General features: G+C 49.3%; 4 protein-coding genes and 1 non-coding gene across 6 annotated transcripts; 4 read left to right on the top strand and 1 right to left on the bottom strand.

Moving 5' to 3' along the window:
- Positions 1–6,321: 6,321 nt before the first annotated feature.
- On the top strand, positions 6,322–12,165 carry LOC108152891. 2 transcript variants are annotated; one of them, XM_017282530.2, is made up of 5 exons: positions 6,322–6,473; positions 7,454–9,245; positions 9,680–10,618; positions 10,717–11,018; positions 11,091–12,165. In XM_017282530.2, the coding sequence occupies exons 2-5, from the start codon at positions 7,473–7,475 to the stop codon at positions 11,692–11,694; spliced, it is 3,618 nt and encodes a 1,205-aa protein (XP_017138019.1). In that variant the 5' UTR covers positions 6,322–6,473; positions 7,454–7,472; the 3' UTR covers positions 11,695–12,165. The 2 variants fall into 2 exon arrangements, with proteins under 2 accessions (XP_017138019.1, XP_017138018.1); XM_017282529.2 differs by lacking the exon at positions 9,680–10,618.
- A 946-nt stretch (positions 12,166–13,111) lies between these two features.
- LOC108165380 (uncharacterized protein CG45076) lies at positions 13,112–14,292 on the top strand. Its single transcript, XM_017301418.2, has 2 exons — positions 13,112–13,157; positions 13,216–14,292. The coding sequence occupies exons 1-2, from the start codon at positions 13,112–13,114 to the stop codon at positions 14,208–14,210; spliced, it is 1,041 nt and encodes a 346-aa protein (XP_017156907.1). The 3' UTR covers positions 14,211–14,292.
- A 150-nt stretch (positions 14,293–14,442) lies between these two features.
- On the top strand, positions 14,443–15,174 carry LOC108152893. The gene has a single exon (XM_017282533.2). It carries the CDS (start codon positions 14,539–14,541, stop codon positions 15,103–15,105), a length of 567 nt encoding a protein of 188 aa, XP_017138022.1. The 5' UTR covers positions 14,443–14,538; the 3' UTR covers positions 15,106–15,174.
- A 13-nt stretch (positions 15,175–15,187) lies between these two features.
- LOC108152892 (coiled-coil domain-containing protein 186) lies at positions 15,188–18,185 on the bottom strand. Its single transcript, XM_017282531.2, has 7 exons — positions 17,362–18,185; positions 17,186–17,305; positions 17,065–17,128; positions 16,849–17,003; positions 16,647–16,789; positions 16,407–16,587; positions 15,188–16,199 (listed from the first exon to the last, which is right to left on the bottom strand). Exons 1-7 carry the CDS (start codon positions 18,097–18,099, stop codon positions 15,258–15,260), a joined length of 2,343 nt encoding a protein of 780 aa, XP_017138020.1. The 5' UTR covers positions 18,100–18,185; the 3' UTR covers positions 15,188–15,257.
- Positions 16,284–16,356, top strand: Trnam-cau. Its single transcript has one exon. It is a non-coding gene; the product is annotated as a tRNA-Met (tRNA).
- Positions 18,186–18,200: the final 15 nt, after the last annotated feature.

Below are 18,200 nucleotides of genomic sequence, written 5' to 3'. Positions count from 1 at the left end.
ATAGATACGCATACGAGTACGGGTCTGCGCCTTTTCCCATAGATTCTCTCGAAATTTATGAAATTGAAAACCTTGAACCTTCAACCGTGCTTGAGGGGAGAAGCCAAAGGTTAGACGCACCGAAAAGACAGAGACAGAAGATCGAAGCTCTACAGATTATGCAAGTCTCTGCTCAAGTGAATGAACCGCAATCCCAGGCAAAGTCTGTCCAACAGATATGACGCAGAATACGTTCTCGACCAGGCCCGGCACCAGGACCAGGACGAAGGATAGTTGTGCCTTCTCTAATTACATAAATGGGCGGATGCAGTTTCTATCCCGGCATTAAGGTCAAAGTATCAATCCATCTATCGATTAGCTACCCAAAGCATTGTCTTTCCATCCCCAGTGGAACAGGTATCTTCAATAGCTGTCACTCTCAGGCACCTGGAGGCATCTAGGCAGGCACCAGGCGCACACCAGGCCAAACAGTGATGCAACAGCGGCCGCTTTGAGGCGCAGTTTCCCCATCGTTGGAATAGTCGTCTGTGGCCATAGCAGCCTTTTAGGCGGCTGTAGAGGCAATACAGCTAAAGACCACCCCCAAAAGTGGACACTGCAAATCGTGGGGTGCGTGCTCCTCCCTGCCTCCCTCCACCATACTCCACTATTATATTCTCCGGGGAGTCTCGTATCCTTTCCTTTCCTGGGGCTTTCGGGTTCATTGCATTTGTCCATGGCCCTGGCCCTGGCTCTGAGGCTCTCAGGCTCTGTGGGTCTGTGGCTTTGGGATCTGATTGGAAGCACCGTCAATTGGCACAGTGGGTGGTGCGGTGGTTGGATGGGTCGACCGCTGTGTAATCGGTTTGTTTGTTTATCAAAAACGCCACTTGAATGCATCGTTATGCTGTCATCCTATTCTTCGAGCTGCCCTCACCCATGGGGGGGTCCTTCAGGATGCGCAACTCTTCTCGAATCAAAGTGAATTTAATAAGCGAGAGATGTACTACGACGAGATACATTTCGTCTGTGGATGTGAATTGGGGATATCAAAAGGCAAAGCACTTAGCATAAGTGGATAAGCAAATAAAGAAGCAAAAAAAACCTTAAGCCGAAGAAAGTTTTTCCAAGAACTTTAGGCATACCCCCTAACATGATAAATTTTTGATGCGATTCCGAAACCAGAGATGAATTATCATTGGGGAAAAACAGTCGCAAACTTTCCCTTAAACTTGGGGGGAAAACGGAAGTCTCCCTCCCCTCGAATCTCGGCTTGAAATTAATTTACAAATGCCTCAGACATGAATTTATTTGGCTGAGAGACAATGAAGACAATAAGCCGTGTTAAATGAGCCACGGAGTGGAGTGTGGAGTGTGGGGTTTCTGTGCGGTGAAAGGGCACTAGCAGCAGCGGCAGATACATCAACAAAAGCCACCATTAGATGCGGGTGAAATAATTTAAAACATTATGCAACAAAAGGTACAGTCAGAGAGAGAGAGAGAGGGGGGGAGGGGGGGGGGGGGAAGAGAGAGGGGTAAGTGTACTGTAAAATAGGGAGAGATGTCTGCTGGAGACATGATGAATCACTCTCTCCCAAACAGAAAATCATATTTACTTGTAAAATATACCTAAATGCCTGTATGCTGATCACACAATGTGGGTCTGGGTGTGGGTGTGGGCGTGGGTGTGGGTGAACGACCTTGAGGGTTTGCCCAACTATGATAATTACAGTGCTACAGCAAATGATTCGATTTAGCCATACGCATCGAATTTATTACAGGTAATTTCGCAAAAACAAAAAGCCAATAAACCAGAAAGGAAAAGCTACCGCTTCAAGCAAAGGCATGGATACCCTCTCGATCCATCGTTCGCCGCAGAGACAGACCTGCCTGAATCAACGTTTCCTGAAATGAATCAGTGAATCCAATTGTGTACTCCTAAACAGGACTCTAATTCCAGTGGAAGCTCCAATTTAGATTGGATTCAGTGGAAGTATCCTTAAAATATACATACAGTATGAATATTAGAACGTTTGGATAGTATTACTTTTTTACCTAGTGAAATTTTACTATATTGTGATCTGATCTTTATTGTTCTTTATTATACAGCAAAATGAATGCTCTATGCAGTGCTCCATTCGTATAAATTTAAAGCTGAAAGACTAGTTTGAATTCCTCTCTATATGGCGCTAAGGAATACGTGTAAAGATGTTTAATGGTTTTCAGTATGAATATTAGAACGTTTGGATAGTATTAGTTTTTTAAAGGATTTTTTCTTGTGAAATTGTACTATATTGTGATCTGATCTTTATGGTTCTTTAATATCCAGCAAAATGAATGCTCTATGCAGTGCTATGCAGTGTAATGATGTTTAATGGTTTTCTGTCGTTACAAGACAATGCTTATATTCCCATTACTCTCTTCCGAAAGAGTATACCCGTAAGGCAATCCCCATTAAAATGCCAGATGCATATACTCGTATGCTAAGCGAGCAAAACAAAACAAAACAAAGCAGAAAGCCGAAAGCAAAGAAAAAGCAACGTTTAAACACACACAAAACCAGCCAAAGCGAATCGAAGCAACAAGTCCAATCAAATCAGCTCCAAAATGAATCATAAGCCCCCAGGGAGGGAGGTCCGAATAGACGGGGCAGGCGGCAGGCAGGCGGGCAGACCGGCTCAATGCACCGCACACGACTGCTGCTGCTTGCTGCTGCCTGCTGCATTGTTATGTAAGCCGAAAAGCAAGCGTCAGCCAAGCGTCGATAGCCACACACTTCACTGGGGTTTCCCCAAGGCCCAAGCCAACAACAAAGCCAAAGCAGCAGCCGGCAAACAAATCGAGAATTGGCTAGAGACCGGGCCGAAGTGGTAGACAGCCCCCAAAAAAAGAGTTACTTATGGTTTTCCTGGGGATTTTCCCCACCATTTTGGAGTTTGGGTAAATCCATGGCACAGATGCAGTTGCAGCACCAGCTGCCACTGCAACTGCAAAAGCTACACCTAAAAAACTCACAGATCAGAGTCTGGCTTAAGCGATTGCCAAATGGTTTTTTGTGTGTGGAGGGGCTGTGTGTGGGTGGGAGGCCTCACTCTAGACTCAATACTCAATACTCAATTTGTTGAGCAATTGACACAAATCGGGAGCTGGCACACTTCGACCTTCGGCTTCATTCAAAGCTCTTTTCGGATTTGGAGACACAACGATTTTGGACTTGAACTGCGGCTGGTTTTGCTTCGCCAAGGGAGGAGACACATTACCAGAGGAAGGCGGTAGATAGGCGATGACTATTTGGAGCAAACACAAGCCCCATTCGAACCTATTTGGGCAAACAATTAACAAGTTGGCAACACGAACCATGTTGCAATAGCCAAGAAATGTGCAAAAAATAGATGCAAATACAGGAAAACAACACTCACTCCCATTGCCTGCCTCTGCCCCTGCCCCTGCCCCTGAACCTGTAAACCCATCATCAGCGCGGATTACACACTCTACTCTCCTCAGTGTGGCACTCTATGCCTCTGTGTGGCATTAGCTGTCATAGCTATAGCCGGCCTGGACGAGGCCTAAGTTCAAGTTCAAACTATTGCCAGACCACTCGTACTGGGATTTACCAATAGCTTCCAAGTTTCCAGCTAACTGTCAAATTATTTTTAACAGGAAAAATACAAATACATACAATAGTTTCGGAGCTGTAGCAAACCGAAGACATAAATACCTTAAAAGTAATTACCTTATAAATGAATGAACGGTGCAAATAGGCATACGATGAACCAGGAAAAACCTAAAAATAACTATAATAATTAATATTCAAAATATATAAAATTATCTTAAATTACAATTTATCAGGCGCTATAGTGTTATTTTTCATGGACAACGGTCTAGGTTCGATTCGGGGAAGACCTCAATAAAAAAAAGGGAACACTTATATATTTTAAAGAATGATGCACTACTGAATACCAAATATTAAGCAACAAAGCCAATGGCAAAGCAAAGACAATGACTAATGTGAGTTAAGTGCACACGATTTTACATGGAAGCTTAACAAAGAGAATGGAGAGAACACTGAATACTTGTTAAATGTTCGACAACTTTAGACTAGATTTTAACTTATCAGCATACAAATTATAGGCCAATTATCTTCTAGATTAATTTAGCGATCGGCACGCACACATTCACATTTCTTGCAGTGGCAAAACCACTGTTACACATGGGTTCGTGAGAGGCAGCGCAGATAGGGCCTTGCCGATAGCCGAATCAAAAGAAGACTATCCCCAAACACTCTACCATCGCAAACATAGTCCTCTTCCGATCCGAAATACCCGTATGAAGAGCATCAAAAGTTTTTTAGATCCAATGCGAATGCGAATTCGAATCAGGTTCGACGCACCTCCTTCAAACAAACACCAGAGACCCAGAGGCACAAATTGCTGCTGTCCGAGTGACTCATAAAAAACCCGATGGTCAAAGACTACGCCACCAGTAGCTAACACCTAAGCAGCTGATTGATAAAAACTCCACGATCTCGACGAGCTATTCAAAAGAGTTTCGAGAGTAAATCAAAGCGATTAGCATAATTTTCGTTCGTTCGTTCGTTCGATCGATCTGAGCCCCATTATCAACTTTCTTGGAATGTTTAACATAAAACGACACTTAAGTGTCTGTAGATAAATGTTTGTCGAGTCGGTTGTTGGCGCCTGAGCCAAGGTCAATCGCACACAAACACACAGCAGAGTGGAGCCACTGAATCACAATGAGAGGAGAGCCACCGGCACAGGCACTGGCACTGGCACTCCACTCCAACCACAGCACTGACCACACACAACATGGCTTGGATCCAATGAAGATCATCGTCATTATGGGGTTCGGTTCGGCACGCGAACGTGATCATCGCTAGGGGAATGTCTCTAATTTTTGTGAACTTCGGGTAATTCCGCAAAGCACTTTTGATTCACAAAGGCAAAAGCAGCGAGGGAGACATGAAAATTGAAATCAAATAAAATGAATGACCGACTCTGATGACGTTTGCATTGACCATGGTTTTAAAACAAGCCTGAACCCCCGATGACTATCCCGCCCGTTCGTCAGTACATGCGTCCGTTCGGCCAAGCAGGGCAGAGCAGAGAGACGGGATGATACGAGACGTGTGAGAGACGAATGTATGCCAAAAGATCCGGTTTGAGGCAATGCCCAAACCAGAGACCCCTTTAACCCCTTTCATTCATTCGGTGTTTCAGTCGCTCCCCCTCACGGGCCTCTCTGACCCAATTCATAATTGCAGAATTGCATAATCTTTCGCTTGGTTTTTCTCTCTCTTTCTTTCTGTCTGTCTGTCTCTCTAGTGTTTCTCAAACTGTTGTTCATAGCCTTTCCGGGAAGTGTTTTTGGTCAAAATCCCACATGAAAATCATCATAAAAAAATAAAAATAAAAACCAGAGCGAACTAATTTGGACTTTATGTGAAATTTACACATAATTTTAAAATATTCATCCCCAAGGGGAATTGCTTCATCGGAGGATGACAGTTTTATGGGAGATTTTCTTTGGTTTCGTCTTTAGTTAAGACATTCTCTTAGAGACCTCTGAACCCTTTTTATTTCGGAGGGAAGGCTGCTAATAACAGTTCCACTTAGAGTCTGTATAAGGGACCTTACCCCTATACATTCCTGAGGAATCGCTTCATAAGAGAAGATATTTTTAATGCAATTTTTCTGCCTTAGAGAACTTTCGTAGGGAAATCTTTTTATGAAGCTCCCACTTGAATTTAATATCTATTATTTAGATGTTTTCTTTAAGTCCGGAAATACTTTTTACTTTTTAATATTTCAGAGGAACTATCTCTAAAACCCAATCTTCTCCAAGGATTGTTTCGCTTAGAGCTAATGGAGTAAGGATCATTCTGAAATAGTATTTTAAGCGAATTTTCTCTGAAGATATGTAGTTCCGACAAACCTTATCTTAGAGACTCTGACTTTGAACTCTAGTCATTTCCTAGGGATTACCCGATACGACTATCATACTTCTCTTCTTTGGATGGAAGTGACCTCCAGTCTTCAGCAGAATCGAAGAATCGAAGAAAAAACCCAACCAAAATATGATTACCCCCCCCCCAAAAAACGACTGTAGAGAGAGGGAAAGACTCAGAGAGGGAGGGGGGCATAGGTTGCCAAACATTGTCGCAGTCGCAGCTTTTGTCTCTCTTATGTTTTGGGCCCCCGATTCGCAAACCGCGAGAGCAAGAGCGAAAGAGAGAAAGAGATAGACGCCGTTGCGCCTGCGCGCGGCGTTTTTGTATAAAATGTGCGCCGTCGACGAAAGCGAAATCAGTGAACAACTTGCCGACGAACGAGCAGCACAAAGCAGAGGTGCAGAAGTGCAGAAAGTGAAGTGAAAGGATAACAGAGACAATATCAATTATATAAAGGATTACCGAGAGAAAGGAAGCACGAATTCCAATTTTTTTCATATTTTTTTTTATTGCAAACTGATAAAAGGTGAGTGATCAAGTGAAAAATTGGCCCAGTGAACCCCCAAAGTGAACCCAAAGACCGAACAAAATAAAGATCCATCAATGGCTCTACCATATACAATGCGCTATATACGGTATACAGATCCCCAGAAAATCCCCCATGCCCCATGCCCATAGTCAGCAGTCATTAAAGTCAATCGGAAAAGCGAAACTTTCACTGCGAAAAGGAAAAACCGACAAAAGAAAAACCTCCAACAAACAGACAGATAGACAGACAGAGACACAGGAAAAAACACACCCTGAATTGCAGCAGCAACATTTAGCATCCCAGAAAAACCCAATTGCAATGCAACACTGCACACGACTTCCGCCCCCCAAAGAGCACATCACATCTGAGCAGAGCAGATGCGATCGCGGGGCACGCCTGAAAGATCCATTTACATAATGAAAGATCGCTCAAGACTCCACACTCCGCATCGTCCGCATCGTCGACCCAAAATGACATAAGAGTGCAGTGCAAAAGTCGCAAAAGAAAAGAAAAGTGAAATATACAGAAATACACGAACCGGAAAGCGGCTGTCAAGGCTTGAGCGATTGTCCGCCACGGAGCGGAATCGGAGTCAGAGTTAGTCCCTCCCGTAAAGAAAATTACCTCATAAATTACACAGAAAGAGAGGCAAAGAGTGTGGCGAGGCATTTTGAAAAAAAGTAACGACGGTCTGCGACCTCCAACGAAAGTAAAAGTCCATGTCTTATACGACTACTCTCTGGCTTTGGCTCTGGCTCTGACACTGACTCATGCACCGAAGATTTCAAGACACGAACCGGTTTTGCGTTTTCGATTTTCGGTTTCGGTTTCGTTTGGGGATTGCTTCAGCAGTCGTGAAAGATGGGAAGAGAGGGAAGAGAGAAATGTAAACTGGGACAATGACTTGGGGGTAATGGTGTCAAGACTTAAGGCATTATGCAATCCTCGACTAATAAATCATTTTCCTTTCCTTACAGAAACACTCGTCGTCACACAATGAGAATGCGAGAGAGCCTGATGGCAGTTCTGCTGCTGGCCACCGCCACACTGGCCGCCGATTGGGGCAACGAGTGGGCGCCCATGGAGGATGCCACGCCGAGCAGACGCTCCGTTGACACAAAGCCTGCGGCTGAGGAATCGGAGGTGCAGGGACGATACCTCGTGCACGAGTCCACGTCCATCCAGAGCAACAGCACCTCGGAGATTGACACGATCATCGAGCAGCTGCTCAACTCCCGACGGGAGGGACGCAATCTCGGGGAGTACGATGCCGTCTATGCCGATGGCAACATCGACCAGGCCCTGCAGCAGGGAAACGACATGCAGGCGCGTAACCTCATCCGCGACAAGCTCTGCGGACTGGGATTGATGAGCTGCGAGGTGGAGGAGAAGCGTCCCTTCTACTCGACCATCTACGCCCAGGGTCCCCCTCCACCGTCTGGCTACAGCGGCGGTCCCTACGGTCCTGCCAAGCCAATGCCTCCTCCGGGATACTTCGGTGGCCGCCCCCCAATGGGTCCTCCTCCTAGCTCCCTCAACTCCTTCGGACCCCCGCGCAAAGTTGGCTACGAGGGACCCTACAAACCCATGTCCGGACCCTACCGGCCAAGCGGACCAGGCGGCCAGTTCGGAGGGCAATATCTGGAGCATCCTCCCCCATCGGCCATCGATGGTTCGTTGGACGGAATCACCTACACGAAACCACCACCCGGAGCCCTGATCTACGACAGCAAGCCGCCAGGACCCATCTATCCAGGTGGACCCAATGGTCCCGGTCCCGTCTACAATGGCCCCTCCTCGAACTCGAACGGTGTGCCGCCATACAACTTTGAGAATCCCGAGGGTGGCATCCAGGGCTCACCCTCCTCCCTGAACGGCTTCTACTCCTCGCAGCAGTCCTCCTCCTCTTCGGCGGCCACTTCTTCCAGCACCAAGGTCGTGGTTGGGGCACCCATCGATGCGGGTCTCCAGCAGCACGTGCACCATCACTACCACCACGTCGAGGGCACCGAGGGGGTTAAGGTTCCCAGTGTCCCGATCCCAATTAGCTCTGGCCAGACAATCAACACGGACTTCAGTGCCTTGGCCCAGTCCTCGGCCACGTACACGCCCCAGGCCTCCTCCTCCGGCTCCTACTCCCAGTCGAATGCCTTCAATGCGGGCTTCAATGGCGCCTCTCAGGGCGGACTCCTCTCCCAGGGCGCTCAGGGTGGGTTCAGCGGTCTCTCCCAGAAGCCAGGTCTCTCCGGTGACATCTACAAACCGAATTCTGGATTGGGAAGCTTTGGCAGCAGCTCGGGAGGCTTCGGCCAGAGCGGCTTTGGATCGTCGCCCAGCTCCAGCTATCACAGCCAGAACCCCGACTACTACAAGAAGGAGCTTCAGACAGGAGCCTCGAACAATTACAATGGCATCTCTGGAGGTTACCAGGGACAAGGACAGGGACAGTACCAGGGACAGGGACAGGGTGGCTATGACACCTCTCGCCAGCAGATCGTTGACTGCCAGTGCGTCCCGTTCAACCAGTGCCCCGCTGCCGATCGCATTGGCCGCAAGGAGGATCTGATTCTCCCCATCGATCCCCGCAATCTGGGCAAGGACATCGAGGCCCTCAGCGAGGATGCGCCCGCTAGCAATGCCACCACCACAGCAGAGGCCAAGAAGGATGAGAAGCAGGACAAGGATGAGAAGAAACGCACTCGCCGTCAGGCCATCGAGGACCAGAAGGACCAGGACGACAACAGCGATCTGTCGCTCGATGCTCAAGGGGTAAGTGTTACGAAGAAATATAAATTGAAAAAGAAATAGAAACAGAAACAGAAACCCTTTTAAGAATGTTTAGTTAGTGGCCCGACTAATGCAAAATCACACATAGTTAATGACTAATCGATCGAGTTCTAGCAATAGCAATCCTCCTCTACCACACACAACCACGCATCCAATCAATCAATCAATCTACCAACTGCACCCATCAACCAACCGATCAACGCTCCTCCAATGCTCAATCCAAAGAACCACTAAACCTCGTTCGTCGTCGCCCAAAAAAACGCCACTAAAACCAGCCTAACCAACGCACGCACAGCCACAACAACAACAACAACAGCAAATACAACAAGGGGTACCAAGGTCGCACGCCTGTATCCTGTATCCTGTATCCTGCATGCTGGAGTCCGCGTACTGATCCGTTCGTGTCTCCCTCTCAGCGCCAGGCGCCGCTCGGACAATCTCCCTTGGCCCTGCCCGCCCTGCAGGCCATCGAGCTGATCCAACGAAAGGTTCTGCCCACCTACGGAGTGTCCTTCGGGCTTCCCTATCCCAGTGGAGCATATGGCGGCTATCCGGTGAATGTCCTGGGCGATCAGTATCCCGCACAGAACCCCAACTTCGGTTCCTTGGGCCCAAATGGCCTCAATCTGGGTCTGGTGAATGTCAATCCACTCGTCTCTGTGCAGGTGGCCAAAACGGACTACGGGGAGAAGGTGGTAAAGCCCCTGGTCAATCTCCATGTCACTCCCAATGCGAATCTCATCCAGAAAGTGGGCGACTTCTTCAAGAGAAAGCCCAACGAAGTGCACAGCACACACTACCATCATCACGATCACTTCAGCGGCTACGAGCACCACGATTACGATCACCATGATTACGATCACCACGACCATTACGATTACGATCATCATCACTTTGGTGGATACAGTGGATCGGGGGGGCCCCACTTCAGTGTCGAAATGGTGCCGAGTACTCCGATCTTCGAGTACCACAGCGGCCCCTCAGCGCCCAGCTACCAGCAGCATCATCATCACGAGTCTCCTCCGTCTCCGTCCTCCTACGAGAGCTCCTACAATTCAGTGTATCCCGGCTCGAGCCCCGACTTTGGCTCGAGTGGCTTTGGAGGCTACGGGGAGTACTCGCAGCACGTGGAGCGTAGTGTGAACGTGAGCGCGGCACCCACGTGGAATCCAACAGCCACCCGTCGTGGCAAGCAGCTGAACCTGGGCCCCTTGTACAATATACCCACGCCTGCCCCAGGAGCGGCAGCGGGCAGTGATTATGTCTCCTTTCCCAGAGATCGCAGGAGGAGGAGCGTTGAGCAGTCGCGGAAGCGTCGTAGTGTGTGGGAGAGTGAAGCAGCTCGGGAGGAGGAGGTAACCATGTGTTGATTTTGCAGAAAGTCTCAGTAAACCATTCCGAAATCTATCCAAATGTAATGCTAATGGGACTCCCTCATTTTTTCCACTTGCAGCGCGCTTACTATGGCAACCGTCCCGTGGAGAAGACCTGCCGCGCGAATGAGGTCTGCTGCCGTCGTCCAGTGCGTCCCCAGGCCCCGCCCCAGCAGCAGTTGGGTCGCTGTGGTGTTAGGAATGCCGCTGGCATCACCGGCCGCATCAAGAACCCCGTCTACGTCGATGGCGACAGCGAGTTCGGCGAGTACCCATGGCATGTGGCCATTCTGAAGAAGGATCCCAAGGAGTCGATCTACGCCTGCGGCGGCACCCTCATCGATGCCCAGCACATCATCTCCGCTGCCCATTGCATTAAATCGTAAGTTTCGATCATTCTAAAGCTCCTTGCGATCAGAGGATTAACCCCGAAAATTCTTTATCCATCCTTCAGTCAAAATGGCTTTGATCTTCGTGTCCGCCTGGGCGAATGGGATGTCAACCATGACGTGGAGTTCTTCCCCTACATTGAGCGCGATGTCGTGTCCGTGCACATTCATCCCGAGTACTATGCCGGTACCCTGGACAACGATCTGGCCATCCTGAAGCTCGACCAGCCCGTGGACTTCACCAAGAATCCGCACATCAGCCCCGCCTGCCTGCCCGACAAGTACTCCGACTTCACCGGCGCCCGCTGCTGGACCACTGGCTGGGGCAAGGACGCCTTCGGGGAGCACGGAAAGTACCAGAACATCCTCAAGGAGGTCGATGTGCCCATCCTCTCGCACCACCAGTGCGAGGCCCAGCTGAGGAACACCCGTCTCGGCTACAGCTACAAACTGAATCCCGGATTCGTGTGCGCCGGCGGCGAGGAGGGCAAGGATGCCTGCAAGGGCGATGGCGGCGGTCCTTTGGTCTGCGAGCGCAACGGAGTATGGAATGTGGTCGGTGTGGTCTCCTGGGGCATTGGCTGCGGCCAGGTGAACGTTCCCGGTGTCTACGTGAAGGTCTCTTCGTACCTCCCCTGGATCCAGCAGATCACCCAGAGCTATCAATGATTAGAGGCTGCTCCCGAGGAGGCTCCATCGATAACGGCCTACCATGCGGCCGCAGATGCCACCAGCATCGATGCTGCTGAAGACCATGCTGACGATGATGCCTCCGATGAGTTCGTTTTCCATTTTTGATTAGCCATCCGTCCATCAGCCACTTATGCAACACTTCGCTCCATCCAAGACTACCATCTTTTGTGGCATTCGTCATCGTATTTATTTTTGGACGCGACACTCTTATTTATTATGAGCTCGTTGTTTCTTTTGTTATTTTTTTTATACGAGTGTAGGCATCACCTATCGGACCAATCGTCCGCCTACAGTCCCCGTAATTGTTGCTCTTTTGAAGACCCACTCTCCTCTTCGGAGGAGAGGTGAGGTCTTTCTCTTGTTGATATTTTATGTGCTTTGTATCTCTGGATCGCTGTACATTCCAGTTCCGATTTTGTCTTGTAAAATAGCTATTGTTTGTAGTGATTTGATTAATTTATTTTTATACTTGTAATAAATTAATAATTATGTATTTAAATAAAATAATTTATGAAAAAATAATCATCTGTTGCGAGTTTTTAATGGGGAAATACTCGAATGAAGAGGATTCATAGGATGCAAGATTGGGATTTTCGATATATTATATATATTCATATATATGGAATGGGAACTGAAGATTGAGGGGTACTATATTCTTTGATAGAATACCATAGATCTCATGAGTTTCGGCAGACAAATTTGTAGAGATCATGCCATAAGTATTCCAATGAATAATAAAGTATGACTTATTTCAGTTTCAGATTAATTTCTGGATTCCCCCCATAAGTTTTCCAATTAAATTTGTTTACAAAAAGTTAATTTGAATTTGCCCAGACTTCCCTATTTTCATAAATAGCTAAAATTTCGCCATCTTCCACTTAATCCACATAGTTCGAAGCGTAATCCCCCCAAATCGCTGCACCAATGAGCACATAAGCCCATTAGAGCCCCGTCATAAGAGCGACTTTAAGTTCAATTACAAACCAGTGCATCCCATAAAATGCAAATTAAATTTTGAAGCATTAAGAAAACAACTTTACAGTGTCCGCCCGCCTCTAGACAATGTACGGCGGCCAGTGCAGTGGGAGAAGCAAGCGTGTCAGCGAAGCATTAAAAGACGCCGCCGAATCTTGGACCAACAAATGTGGTCGCCGCACTTCCTCAAAAGGGGCAGAAGGTGCAGCCAAAAAGAGTGTGTGTGCGTGTGTGTGTGGAGCATTCAAATAGCCGAAAGTACGATCGTACGATCCATGGCGATCATCAGTTAAATTTAAAAACCGCAACCGACTTTCCGCAACTTGAATGTTTCTGCATCGCTGGACCCCAATCGCGTTATAAATGGAAGATCGCCGAATGGGAGGCAGCTCAATGCAGTTCCAGCAGCGTTAGGGAGATGTACGTCAAAGGATTACGGTTCCAGCTCTGCCAGATGGTGATAGGTAAGCCAATAGGGATGGAGAGAAGAGTATCCAGTGGATAATTGTTCTCCCTCTCCAGTGATGCTCTTCGCCGAAGCCTTGGGTCGCCTGCACAAGAGGAATGGCTACCACTATCGACCCCAGCAGCCGCCGCCGTTGCCGCAGCAGCACCATCAGAATGGATACTATGAATCCCTGCATCCGGCAGTGGAACCTCCAGAGCCAGATCACAGTAGTCCCCAGCACATCAGTTCCCAGCATAGTACTACCCAGCACAATAGTCCCAAGAGCTACTACAGCCAGTCGTCGGGGAGCAGCAGCAGCAGTAGCAATAAGGGGAATCATGGCTACAGCATTGGCAGCGGACTGCGTTCCATAGCCCAGGGATCAGCGGATCAGGCGCACAGCGCCGTGTCCAACCAGCATGCGGCGGCCAAGCAGGCGGCATACATTGCACAGAACACCCTCGCGCAAGCGGCATCCCAGGCATCGGCCACGGCCCAGGCTGCGCTTGCGGGGAAGGAGGTGGTGCTGCAGGAATTGGAGCAGCAGGCGGCCGAGGCACAGCGGGCGCTCTCCCGCGAGCTGGAGCAGCTGAAGGCGGCGAAGATCTCCTCAAGACTGGCCCAGCAGACGGCGCAGGCGGCTCATCATCACATCTCCGTCCTGACGGCGGCTGTAAACAATGCCAAATCCGTGGCCGAGCAGGCGGAGCAAACTGCTAGCGAGGTGTCCAACCAACTGGCCTCCCAGTCCACAATGGTGGGCCAAGCCAAGAACCGCCTCGAACAAGTGGAGGAGCAGCTGCAGCAGGCGCGTGTGGATTACGCGGCCACCAAAGAGTCGGCCCTGAAAGCAGCCTCTTCGGCGGCTGCAGCTCAGGTGAATGCCTCCAAGGCGGCGCAACATGCGACCATTGGTCTGCACGAGAGCACGAATCAGTCGGGGCACCCCCTTGAGGGGCACGAGGGGCATGAATTGGCAGAGGAATCGTACGATGAGCACATTGACACCAGCGGCGTGGGCCACACGGCGTCAGGTGACGAGCACACGCGCAATGTGTACGCCCAGTGAATGTTTCAAGTGTAATGTATCCCTTCATTTTATATATTTAATTAAATGTTATAGTCAGACTTACGTGGCTGTCCATGTTATCAATTAACAAACTGCCAGATCCTTGTGTACTCTTATCATTTTTTTGAAACTTGAAAAAGGTTTGTAATAGAGCGCTAGAACGAACACATGGATGTCTATCGATTGCAGTCAAGATGTTCGCTTTAAAGTCGGTAGATGGCGCCCGTTTCAACCGGCTCAGCTGTTCGTGTCCGCGCTTGTCTGTGAATGGCCATCACTTGGAATTTTTTTCATTAATTTCTTAAATAACGTAAAATTATAACTCAAAATGGCTCAGAAAGTAATCAAATACATTGGCCGCACCACAGACTTTAAGGGAAACACGCTGTGGGAACTAGTGTCGAACCTCCCCAACTGGGGAGTCGGCCGCATGGTCATACGTAACATGTTCCAGCGCTACCCGGAGCCCTGCTACATGAGGATCCTCAAAGTGCAGGCGGTGGACGAGCAAACCGACCAGATCCGTAAGGTGCGCGTGACCGTGGAGAAGACCTGGCGCGGCGTCACGCAGCCGAAGCCCGTAGAGATCTACAGCACCAGCTACAAGGCGGACTACGAGCTGGTGCCGCAGGCGGAGGAGGCAAAGTTCCTTAGCAACCAGAAGAAAGTGGCGCCAGTCGTGCTGCCCACAAAGATCGACCTGCCGCCGCTGCTGCGCGAGTACGTCAAAGAGGAGACGGGCGAGGCCAATCCCTTCATGAAAGTGCACTTCAAGAAGACCCCCAACAAGCTGGCGCGCATGGCCGAGGCGGGGGAGGAGCCCACCCTGAAGGTTAGCATGGATCTGGGCCAGCCAAAGTCCGTCAGCTCCAAGCTCTACGAGGGCCTGCTGTGAGGAGGAACCGTAGCGACCGCCTTTACACTGTTAAAATATTAAATACATTTACTATACATTTTACCTTAAGCACAACGAAGAATTTTTTTACAAATAATCTGTATTTACATGGATTAGACTCTGGAATGGATGGGCTGGGACTTGGAATTGGATCATTTGGAGGCCTCTAGGGCACGCAGCTTGCGCGTCAGATTGTCCACCTCGAGGCCCAGCATGTCGAGGTTCTCCTTGAGCGTAATGTTCTTCAGCAGCGTGTCCTCTAGCACGGTCTGTAGCTTCTTGTTGATCTCCAGCGACAGCTCCAGGGACATGCCCTTGCTCTCGCCGCCCTTGGAGCCCCCGTAGATGGCCGCCATTATGCCGTTGCCGTACTTCACGAGCTCGCTCTTGTTCTGGTCGCTCTTCGAGCTGGTAAGGGCGCCCGCCGTCTGGTCCCTGAGCATGTAGTGCTGGACGACTTTGGACTTTTTCTGCACCTCGGACACCAGGGCGGCCGTGTGGTTCTCCAGGAACTCGATCCGTTCCGTTTGCCTAGCCGTGGCCTGCTGCAGCCGGAGAATACGCTCCACGAGAACCTTCTTGGACGGTACCGACTGCAGGTCCACTTGTTGCGACACAGGCGGCGGCACAGCGGTCGCACTGCTGGCCACAGTTTCCGACTCTGAGGATTCGCTGGCCCGCCGGCTGCCGTTATGCACGCTGCCATGGCTGCTGGTGCGACTGTGGGTGCGCTGCTGCTGCTGCTCCTGGGGATAGCCCCCGTTCAGGGCCTGTTGGCAGTTGCTGCAGTAGCTAATGCCACCCTTGGGTTCGGCAATGCCCTTTTTGTACTTTTGCAGCTCCCTCTGGAGCTCTTTGACGACGGTGGCATGCTTGTGCTGGGTGGCCTCGTAGTCGCCCTGGACATTGTCCAGCTTCTGCTTCGTCAACTCGTATAGCTTGGTCTTCTCGGAGAGATGTTTGGCCAGCAGCAGCCGCTCCTCGTTCTTTTCCGCAGCCTCGGAGCTCAGCTGCTGCTCCAGTTCCCCATATCTGCAGTCGTAGCCAAGTTTCTCCTGCTTCATCAGTTTGTTCTCCGCTTCGAGACCCTGAGCCTGCCGATAGAAGAGATAGAAGCACAATTAGTGGATCCTCGTTCTCGAAAGGTTTAGCCTGCTTTTGTCGCGGACGAATACAAGGCCTCGATGGCGCAGTTGGCAGCGCGTAAGTCTCATAATCTTAAGGTCGTGAGTTCGAGCCTCACTCGGGGCAGGTACATTTTTTGCAGCCTGCAGTCAATTTTCTCTATTTCTGTGGCTCACCTTTGATTCCGCCAGACAAATGTCGTTTTGCAGGCAGACGATCAGCTCGCTCATCTCCTTGTTGATCGTGAGCAGTTCCTGTTTCTTGATTTTCAATTGTTTCAGATCTGCTTCGTTTTCTTGAGCCTCTGCTTCCAGTTGCTGCACTCTCGCCTGCTGTTCGGACAGCTTTTCTTCATTTCTATAAAGAGATTCTTGAGTCTAGTGGAAATACTCCATCGACTACAGTCGATTCCTTACATGGTTTTTTGGGTGCGCAGCAGTTGTAGTTCCTCGAGTTGTCCCCGTAGCTTGGCCGAATTGAGCAGCTCATCGCTGTAGGCCGCCTCGACTCCATGGTGCTGCTCTCGTAGTCGATTAAACTCTTCCGTGAGTTGAGTATGCTAAAAAAGAGAAAAATAGCTATACGAAATCTATGACATACTTTGCATAGACTTTGTACCTCCAAGGCGAGCACTTGTAGCTGCTGCTGCAGCTCTTTGTTGGCTTCACTTTGCTTTTGCTGCTCTTTGGTGACTTTTTCGAGGCCCTCAGTCTTGCTTGTGATCTCGTGCTTCAAGAGTATTGTATTGGCTTCAAATTCCATCCTTAGTTTCTCTGGAAATGGGATAATCAAGCGTTGAAGATATTTTTTAGAATTATTCGAGATTCAACCAACCATTGGCCTTCTCCTCCAGCTTATTCGGTGCATTTCGCTCCTCTTCCAGCTTGCGCTCCAGGGCCTGCAATCGGGAAAAGGATTAGCAAATGGAGTCACTCTCGGGTAGATCGCTACGTACCGCCTTGGCCTCCGTTTCGATGGACAGCTTGTTCATGTGATACTTTAGCTTGGACTCCAGGTGGCTCATCTCCGTTTTGTACTTTTCGCATTCGCGCTGATATTTCCTAACTTCGTTGCACTAAAAGGAGAAACGGATGAGAGGAGCCTCTTAATGGCAATAGCTAATACTTCTACCTTTTCATCTATGATGTACGTCATTCTGGACTTTTCCTCGTGGATGGCCATGAATCGGGTAGAAACATTCTTCACCTCTTTCTTGGTATCCGCCAGCTGCTTATCCACCGCCTCCTTCTCCTTTTTGGCATCGATGAGTAGTTTCTCCTTCATGGCAAACTTAATGACTGTGGTCTCCTTCTCCTTGTTGGCCATATCCATTTCCTTGCGAAAGGCCTGCTTCTCCTTGTCCAAGATGGCATTCTCGCGCTGCAGCAGCGTCATCATGTTGTCCTTCTGGGTATTGGAAGTTCGCAGCTGCTCCATCTGCTGCTCATAGCTGCGACGCTGCTCCTCCAACTGGGCCAGACAGTGCACATGGGATAGGATCTCGTTCTGTGGCAGCTTTTTGAGATTCTGTTCCTGGTCCTGGACTTGTAGGTCTCTGAAGCGCATGCTGACACCCGATTGGTCTTCATCCTGCACAGGCACAGGCATTTGTTGCAGCACCGCTGCCTTCAAATGCTCAACGAGAAGTTCGTCTCCCGCAACTGGTTTCTCGTCATCCGCTTTCGCCTTTGTTGGCTTTCTTTCAGCAGTCTGCTCTATTTTATCGCATTCCAGATGCTGCTGCTCCACGTCTCCACTGTCGTTTGTTGTTTCTCCCTCCGGATGGTTGTTTATCTGAGAAGTATCCATCGTAGAAACCTTCTCTTCACTCCTCTTCTCAGCCGGCGGGGGGGCCTGCGCTGATTCCATATTTATTTGTGATTTAAAGCATTTATCTTTTTAATTTAACAAAGAAGTTCGCATATTGCAGACAATATTTATTATATCGAAATTTTGTTCGGTATCAATCG

This window comes from Drosophila miranda, chromosome XR (genome assembly GCF_003369915.1).
Source record: "Drosophila miranda strain MSH22 chromosome XR, D.miranda_PacBio2.1, whole genome shotgun sequence".
NCBI classification, from domain to species: Eukaryota; Metazoa; Arthropoda; class Insecta; order Diptera; family Drosophilidae; genus Drosophila; species Drosophila miranda.
The sequence above is the reverse complement of the archived record's forward strand: the minus strand, read 5'-3'. Positions and strand labels throughout refer to the sequence as shown.